Source organism: Gekko japonicus, unplaced genomic scaffold (assembly GCF_001447785.1).
Source record: "Gekko japonicus isolate JY-2015 unplaced genomic scaffold, Gekko_japonicus_V1.1 scaffold2520, whole genome shotgun sequence".
NCBI classification, from domain to species: domain Eukaryota; kingdom Metazoa; phylum Chordata; class Lepidosauria; order Squamata; family Gekkonidae; genus Gekko; species Gekko japonicus.
Genome location: NW_015163679.1, coordinates 91,960 through 101,652, shown reverse-complemented (window position 1 = coordinate 101,652; position 9,693 = coordinate 91,960). Strand labels below are relative to the sequence as shown.

General features: G+C 45.4%; 1 protein-coding gene across 1 annotated transcript; it reads left to right on the top strand.

Annotated features, from left to right (window-relative positions):
- Positions 1 to 8,230: 8,230 nt before the first annotated feature.
- Positions 8,231 to 9,160, top strand: LOC107107461 (olfactory receptor 2A1/2A42-like). The gene has a single exon (XM_015407763.1). It carries the CDS (start codon positions 8,231 to 8,233, stop codon positions 9,158 to 9,160), a length of 930 nt encoding a protein of 309 aa, XP_015263249.1.
- Positions 9,161 to 9,693: the final 533 nt, after the last annotated feature.

Genomic DNA, 9,693 nt, shown 5'->3' with positions numbered 1-9,693 from the left:
CCCCCCCCCTTGCGATTTTCGCAGGTCCCCTTTCTTGTGTTCTTATGTTCACATCCTCTGTGACAGTGTAGGAATTTCCTCAGTCTCTGTGTTAAAGACTGGAAAGACTGGGGGGAATCACTAGAGCATCACATCTGGGTGGAAGTTTGGAGAACATGACATCTATTCCAGGAATTCTATATGAATCCCTACAATCTCTATGGCCTTTACCATAGAGCAGTCCCCCCCATGGTGGTTCCTGTGTGTGCCATAGTTCCTGCCAGGAACTTTTTGAAAGCCTCAACTCATTGAGTGCAGAGCACTGGGGCTGAGCGTAGGCAGGCAAATGACAAGCCTAACTCTTATGCAATGATCCTGAAATTAATGGAACACTGCTTAGTTGGAGATTAACTGTGCTGACATTTGTTGGATACACACCAATAGTAAAATCTTAACCATTCTCTCAGAACAGGAAAGCATGGGCCAAGTTTATTTATTTATTTATTTATTATTTATTTGTTAGATTTATACCCCGCCCTCCCCAGCAGGCTCAGGGCGGCTACAACAAAGGCAATTGCCATAACAACAGTTAAAACATCATAATACAATCATTACACAGTAAAACAATCATTAAGTAAAGTGCGGTGCTCTTGATGCTAAAATTTTTCTCAATCCAAGATGAGTTCATTCATCAGCCTAACCTGACAGCATGCATTCTTTGGTTACCTATTTACTTCTCTTATATCTCGCCCTTCTCCCCATGGGGATCCAAAGTGGTATATAGCGTTGTTCTCTCCTCCATTTTATCCTGACAACAACTCTATGGGGTAGGTTAGGCTGGGTGTATGTGACCAGCTCAAGGTCACCCAGCAAGCTTCCATGGCAGAGTTGAGATTGCCAAAGACTCAAGAATCAAACAGCGTATTGGAACTTTCTGATTATTACACAACCTTGTGTTACGTCAGAATCTGTAAGCATCCAGATAATACCCTCGATGAGATTCTTTCTAAACAGAATTGTCCCCTTATACTGAAGCCAGGAGGTACAATTAGAAAGCAACATAGCACCAAGGGAAATATTTGTATTTGGTTTGATGTTCTACAGGGAAAAAAATAGTTCAAGGAGGGAAGCTGGGACAAGCTCTCTCAGGAATCTTTTGGTAAGGCATTCTTTGTGCTTCGAATAATCCATGAAAATCCTTTGACAATCGAGATGCCAGACATAGTCCTGTTCCATTCACCAGTTAAAAGCACGTTGGATAAGAAGTGAATTTATGTGGCCTGTGTTGTTCCCTTGCTTGGAAGCGTGCTGTGAAATCTACTTGGCTGAAGATCATATAACGTCCCAAGGGAAGGGAAACCTTTATCACTTTTGTCTAATCCAGACTGGGAGGGACTCATCCTAGCACCACTTCCTGCCTGATGTTGCCAGGTAAAGAGTTAGTTTGAGTGAACTATATGTTATATGCAAGCACGGGCAATGGTAGAACATGAAGGGGAAGGCATTTGGAAGCCCAGTAATGGCAGGGGGTAGTGCTTAATGCTTTCCACACAGCCACTGTTTTCTTACTTCAAATCACCCCCTAGTGATCACTGGTTTTTCCTTGCAAAAATTTCAAGTACATGTTATGTGGATCAAAAGGAAGAGGAAGAGGAAGAAGACAAAGAAGAAGAGGAAGAAGGAGGAGGAAGAGGAGGAGTTGGTTTTTATACCTCACTCCTCACTACCCGAAGGAGTATCGGGGCAGCTTACAATCTCCTTCTCTTCCTTTCCCCACAACAGACACCCTGTGAGTTAGGCAGGGCTGAGAGAGTTCTGAGAGAACTGTGGCTGACCTGAGGTCACCCAGCAGGTTTCATGTGGAAGAGTGGGGAAACAAACCTGGTTCTCCAGATTAGAGTCCTGCTGCTCTTAATCACTACACAAAACTGGCTCTAGGGGTGTTTGGGAGTAGAGAAATGGTTATCTGGTTCCAATTGTCACCTTCCAAAGTGTCTTTTCCTCTTTAAATGGGGTTACTTAGTGGGGGCACCGTGCAGCAGCAGAGTTAATGTGTAGTTTTATGTAACACAGAAATAATTATTGTTGTATTGGATGCAGAGATGTTTCCTGAGCAGATATACATTTACCGGGACGTAAGTCTGGCAGGGCTCCTTTGGACCCACTCGAAATAAATGACCATGAGTATGCACAAAAACCACTAGATCCTGTTTCTTCCTTGAAAATTCATGTTTAGGATTGCAGCTGTGTTCTCCTGTAATTTGGAGAACCAAAGTTAGAACATACATGAAGCTGCCTTATACTGGATCAAATCCTTGGTCCACCAAAGTCAGTATTGTTTACACAGACTTGACAGAGGCTCTCCGGGGTCTCAGGTGGAGTTCTTTCACATCACCTATTGCCAGAACCTTTGAATGGAGATGCTGAGGACTGAACCGAGGACCATCTGTGCACCAAACAGATGCTTTACTCTGAGCCACAGTTTGCAACCTTATTTACCTGTTTAAGCACTGTATTTCATCTTTGGTTGTTCTTTTAGGTTAAATTGTGATATTGTTAAATTACGACTTCTAAGCTACCATCAGCCCCCAAATGGTGGGACAATAAATACTAAATCAATCAATCAATATAATCCTTTTAAAGAGAAGATCTTTCTAAGATAGTTGCTTTCTTCTGTCCCTTAATATGAGTTGCAACTCTTGGCATATTTCTGGGCACAAAATAAATACAGTGCCACAAAAAAATGCTGTCCTTTTTCTGCTTTCATTTGCTAAATAACAACGTATCATATTTCAATAAAAATATATGAGTTGCAGTCTATCGTTTCTCCAGTCACAAATTCCTCAGATAGTTAGGCATAAGAAGTGTTTGCTTACTGTTATCAGTTTTGAAAGTTTTGTTTTAGTTCTAATGTTGAGGAAGTGGCATAAGAAATCACATTTGCCTTTCTTTACTAAAGGTAGCTCCGGACGAGTAGCTGTTGTTGGTTTGCAGTAGAAAAGCAAGATTCAAGCCCTTAGAGATCAACAAGTCTCCAAGGTGTAAGCTTCAAGAGTCATAGCTGATACATCTGTCAAAGGGAACTTTGACCCCTGAAAATTTACACCCTGGAAATGTTGTGGGTCTTTATGGTGCTTTTGGACTTGAATCTGGCTCTTCTACTGAAGCAGTTCAGGGTATTTTCTTGCTCCAAGCAGGGTACACCCATTCCCTCTGGGCCTGTGCTGCCCCTGGCCGGGTTCAAGTCAAGCCCATGCAAGAAGCAATGCAGGGGATTGGTTTAGACCTTGCCAGCAGCAGGGTGAGCCTAGGACAGGATAAAAGACATAAGAACATAAGAGACACCAATGTTGGATCAGGCCAAAGGCCCATCCAGTCCAACACTCTGTGTCACACAGTGGCCAGAAATACCAGTGCCATCAGGAGGTCCAGCAGTGGGGCCAGGACATTAGAAGCCCTCCCACTGTTGACCCCCCCCCCAAGCACCAAGACAGAGCATCACTTGCCCCAGAGCCCCTAGCTATACCTTGTGGCTAATAGCCACTGATGGACCTCTGCTCCATATGCTTATCTAATTCCCTTTTGAAGCCGTCCATGCTTGTAGCACCCACCACTTCCTGTGGCAGTGAATTACATGTGTTAATCACTCTTTGGGTGAAGAAGTACTTCCTTTTATCTGTTCTAACCCGACCGCTCTGCAGTTTCATGGAGTGCCCTCGAGTTCTTGTATTGTGAGAAAGGGAGAAAAGTACCTCTTTCTTTACCTGCTCTTTCCCATGCATAATCTTATAAACCTCGATCATGTCACCCCTCAGTCGTCTTTTCTCCAAGCTAAAGAGCCCTAAGCGCTTTAACCTTTCCTCATAGGGAAAGTGTTCCAACCCTTTTATCATTCGAGTTGCCCTTTTCTGCACTTTTTCCAAAGCTATAATATCCTTTTTAAGGTGTGGTGCCCAGAACTGCACACAGTATTCCAAATGAGGTCTCACCATTGATTTATATAGGGGCATTATTATATTGGCTGATCTGTTTTCAATACCCTTCCTAATAATCCCCAGCATAGCATTGGCCTTCTTTATTGCAGTCACACACTGTCTCGACATTTTCAGTGAGTTATCCACTACAACTCCAAGATCTCTCTCTTGATCAGTCTCTGCCAGTTCAGACCCCATCAATGTGTATTTATATTTAGGATTTTTGACTCCAATGTGCATCACCTTGCACTTGGCCACATTGAACCCCATTTGCCATGTTGACGCCCACTCGCCCATCCTTGACAGATCCCCTTGGAGTGCCTCACAATCCTCACTGGTTTTCACCACCCTGAACAACTTTGTATCATCCGCAAATTTAGCCACTTCACTGCTTACTCCCATCTCCAAATCATTAATGAACAAGTTAAAAAGCAGTGGACCAAGTACTGATCCCTGTGGTACCCCACCGCTTACCACCCTCCACTGAGAAAATTGCCCACCTACACTCACTCTCTGTTTTCTATGAACTAGCCAGTTTTTGATCCATAAAAGGACTTGTCCTTCTATCCCATGATTTTTGAGCTTACTTAGGAGCCTTTGATGAGGAACTTTATCAAAAGCTTTCTGGAAGTCAAGGTAAATAATATCTATTGGATCCCCCTTGTCCACATGTTTGTTCACCCCCTCAAAGAAGACATAAAAAGACACATTACGATTGGTTCCAGACTACATCCCAAAAAAATTTTTCACCAGGAGAGAAAGTACTCAGTTGAACAATTATTCAAGGGAAGTGTGTCTGACCATGGCAGCGAGCTATCTAGAATGAGACATCTGGTCTATATCTCTGCCTTAGGTTGGGGCCTGAGGATCCCCTGGAATGACAACTCATCTCCAGACCACAGCGGTCAGTCCTGCTGGAGAAAATGGATGTTTTGGAGGCTGGACTCTATGGCATTGCACCCCACTGAGGGCCCTCCCCTCCCTAGGCTCCACCCCCAAATCCCCAGGAGATTCCCAACCTGGATCTGGCCATCTTACCCCCCAAAGCCCTGCCAGTAGCCAGAAGGGACCTGGCAACCCTAGCCTTAGGTCACAGATAATGATTACAAAACATTCTTCACCTTGATCTAAGCTTAAGAAATGATTGTGCTGCTGTGATGCCTGAAGCCATTCTGTAACAGCATCGGTTTACCCCTGATGAAGGACATTTGGTCAGGGTCAATAATGGTCTATCTTTGGGGTTAATGTAGAATTTTATTCTGAACTGAGGCTATTACTTGGGCTATTTGCTGTTATTGAATTTGTAATGAATACGTGCATATTTTCCATATATTTGGTAATATTTATGCTTCAAGTTTATTCACAGAAATATTGAGCCCAAATAGTCGGATTTCCTTCACCTTTTGGTTCTTAACCCAGGGCAAGATGTCTGTCCTGAGCCAGTTTTGTGTAGTAGTTAGCAACACGAACTCTAATCTGGGAGAACCGGATTTGATTCCCTACTCCTACACATGCAGCTGCTGGTGTGACCTTGGGTCAGTCATAATTTCTTTCAGAGCTGTTCTCTCAAGGGCAGTTCTCAGGAGTGCTCTCTCAGCCCCACCAACCTCACAGAATGTCTGTTGTGGGCAGAGGAAAGGAAGGAGATCGTAAGCCATTCTGAGACTCCTTCAGATAGTGAAGGGCAGGTATAAATCCAATCTTCTCCTCCTCCTCCTCCTGCTGTCACCTCCACTTCCTTGGATGGCTGGGAGTGAGCTGAACCCCTCAGGTGCTTTGGCATTCTCTTCATCTCACTGTCCCAAGCAGTTGTTTGGGTGTTTCAGTCAGAGAACCAGCTCTGTCTAAGTTGGGGGAAAACAGCAGTGATGAAGTCATAAGATCACTTCATGGAAGGGTCTACTGTGACTTGGTTGACCAGTAGGTTCGAGCCTGATGAAATAAAGCAGCTGACAGAATCTGCTGCTACAAGATGTGATTAAAAGGTGTTTGTTTTTTTTAAGGAGTAGAAAAATTCATCAATGTTTACTATCAATGTCGGCTAAAAGGAACACCTGTGTATAGAATAGAGATGCCAGCCTCCAGGTGGGACCTAGGCAGGCCCGTAGCTAACATGGGGCCCACGGGGCCTGGCCCCCTTGTGTTTCTTCTGGGCCCCCTCCCTCCAGGGCTGCTCCCAAAGTGCTCCAATTTACCACCTGCACTGTACTTCCATTTAATTAGCTGGCGGGCCCCCCCAAGGCCCCCTCCCAAAGAATTCCCTAGCTACGGGGCTGGACCTGGGGATCCCCTGGAATTACAGCTCATCTCCAGACTACAGAGACCAGTTCCCCTGGAGAAAATGGTTGCTTAGGAGGGTGGCCTCTGTGGCATTATACTCTGCTGAGGACCCTGCCCTCCCCAGCCTCCACCCCCAAATCTCCAGTTGTTTCCCAGCTTGGAGGTGGCAACCCCAGTATGGATGTCCAGACTAGTTCAATCTTGTCAGAGCTCGGAAGCTAAGCAGGGCTGGCCATGCTCAGTACTTCAGTGGGAGGCTACCAAGGAAGACCAGGGTTGCTATACAGAGGCCCCGGTCACACGGCAAAGTTGCCGCGGGAGAGGCACGGAAGGTGGGCGGATTATCCGGGCGCGATCACACCCCAACATCTGGGAAGTGGAGTGCACCCGTGGCTTACCGCCGACAATGCGCATTTAAAAACTAGTACCTCCAAGGTATTATTTATTATTTATTTATTTAATTCAATTTATACCCCGCCCTCCCCGCAATGCGGGTATTAGTAAACGTTTGCCATGGGCTGCCTCCATACGCCCGTGGTATGATCGCGCCGGCACGCAGCATCCCCCTCTAGTGCCTCGTTTACCCGCTGGCACCAAGGGAAGGACCCGTGCTGTGCCCCCGGCACATCTGATCGCGGATCAAACTGCGCGGGGGAATTAGCCACGCCTCCCCCCACCCGCGATATCCGGCCCGTGTGCCCGGGGCCAAAGGATGACAATGGCAAACTACCTCCACCATCTCTTCCCTTGAAAACCCCATGAGATTTGCCATAAACTGGCTGCAGCTTGATGGCACATTTTACCTTTATGTACAGAAGCAGTGCTCCACAGCCCCCAGACATGGGGTAGAGACAAGTGGGGAGCCGTGGCACCATTTCAACAGCCTCTTTATGTTCTGCATACTTCATGATTCCCTAAGACCAAAATAACCTTTACCTGGATAGCCCAGGCTAGTCCAAGCTCATCAGATCTTGGAAGCTAAGCAGGGTTGGCCCTGGCTAGTATTTGGAAGGGCAATCTCCAAGGAATACCAGGGCCGCGACGCAGAGGCAGGTAATGGTGAACCACCTCTGAAATGTCTCTTGCCTTAAAAACAAGTCTAGTTTGCCACCTAGTGGTGCATAACACTAAAAAAGCTAGAACTTCTGGCTGCCAGACAGTCTCAGGATCTCCTAAATATACTACACTGCTATATGATAATGATAATGATAATAATTAGCTGTTTTGTCATGTATCTCAGCACATTTAATAGTCACAACAGGTTATAACTATTTCTTTCCAGCAGAATATTAATCCCACCCTATTAAGTTGCACTACTTGCAACTGTAGCGAAGAAAATTGGTGCTAGTTGTTGGGGAAAGTAGGAGTGGTTTATAAAGATTTTAAACTTTTTAAAAAATAAAGCTGATTTGATATTATTTGATAGATGGAGGATTGTGTTTATGGGTTCTTTATCTGAAAATGTGCATGTTCAATAAGAAAACATGGATGTGAATTAGTGTGTGATCCCCACTGCAGTGCCTTGGAGATGCCTGCCTACTTGTTCCCCAAAGCAAATAGCCGGTCCTGTCATTACTCCAACTCATGAAATGGATGAAGTGTTTTAAAACAAAAACCAGGAGGCATCACCTTTGGATCTTCAGGGAGCACCCATTTGGAAACAGCTGGCCCAATTAAAGAAGGAAGCTTGTCTTAGAAACTCACAACATTTTGTTGCCGCTGTCCCTGTGGCAGCCATTTTGTACTGGTCCTGCTTCTCATGGCAGCCATTTTGTGATAGCATCCACTACTCTTCCTTAAAATCCCTAAAGTGCCCACAGGCTCAACAGGCCTGACGACCACTAAGGTACATTATGTCCACTTACCAAAGCGTAGCCAACAAAGAATATCTCACTGTACAGGATTTTAAAATATGTTCAATACTCTTTACACACAGCATTTCAATCCAGATGGTAAACATATGTCGCTTTCTCTTGCACAGAAACTGGAAAGCCAGCATGCAGAATCAAACTTCTGTGGCTGAATTCTTCCTACTGGGTCTCTCCAAGAGCCTGAAGATCCGTCTCATTCTCTCTGGATTGTTTTCTGTGGTCTACATCATCACACTGGCAGGCAATGCAATCATACTGATGCTCATTCAGTTGGATTCTCGACTTCATACTCCCATGTACTTCTTCCTGGGTCAGCTCTCCTGCGTGGACATCTGCTACACTTCCAGCACTGTCCCTCAAATGCTGACTAACCTCCGGCACCCAAGACAACCCATCTCACTGATCGGCTGTGCTGTTCAGATGCATGTTTTTCTCACGTTGGCTATCACCGAGTGCATTCTGCTCGCTGTCATGGCTTACGACAGGTATGTGGCAATATGCCGCCCCTTGCACTACACGTTCCTCATGAACAAAAGAGTGTGTTTCACACTCGCTCTTACAGCCTGGGCTAGTGGTCTTTTGTTGCCAGTAGTACACACTTCCCTCATGTGGCACTTGCCATTCTGCGGTCCCAATCAAATCGACCACTTCTTCTGCGAAATGCCAGCAGTGTTGAAGCTGGCATGCACCAACACTAGGACTGTCGAAAATGTCACTTCGCTGGGGTGCGTTTTCACCTTGGTCACTCCCACCTCCTTTATCATGATGACTTATGTCCGGATCCTGAGAGCCATCTTCAAAATGAAATCAGCCCAAAGTCGGGGCAAAGCGTTCTCCACGTGTGGCTCCCATATTACTGTGGTGGTGCTCTTCTATGGAAGCGCCATGTTTATGTACATGAGACCCGCATCCAGCCGCTCACCCGAAAAGGACAAAATAGTCTCTCTCTTATACAGCGTCATCATCCCCATGTTCAATCCCTTGATATACAGTCTGAGGAACAAAGATGTAAAAGGGGCCTTGATGAAAACACTGCAGCGTTGCAGAGTTTCTTGACTGAGAAAATGGTTGTATGGTTGGGCAGGCTACCTTGGCTTGAATAGCATGGACCGGGGCAGGTTACAATGCAATTCAGTTTTCTGAGTCTATTGACTTCAGTGGACTTAGTAGGTTGGCTAGAATGGCCATTGGCAAATGTATAAAAATGAGAATAAAACAAGACATCTCCATCACACCCCAATTATGGCCTACTCTTCCCATTTGTTTTCCATTCCTGTAGTTTGCCGGGGTTCAAAGAAGACAGGACATAAACAGTTTCTGCAGAAAGCTGACTGAATGAATGAATCTTTGAATGAATCCTCTCACTCACCAGCTATATTTATTGAAAATCCGTCTCCTCCTTTCCCCCTCCCTTTCATTCATTACAGCATCCTGTTATTAGACATGAACTAAGGAATGTGTGTGTGTGTACAGACAGCTGTCTGCTATCTCTCTCTCTCTCGCAACTCTGCCAAGGCCAAACCGACTGCATCATTAAGCAGTAATCAGATTCCATCTGGGGCTCTCAGTACGTATATACATTTGGGTTC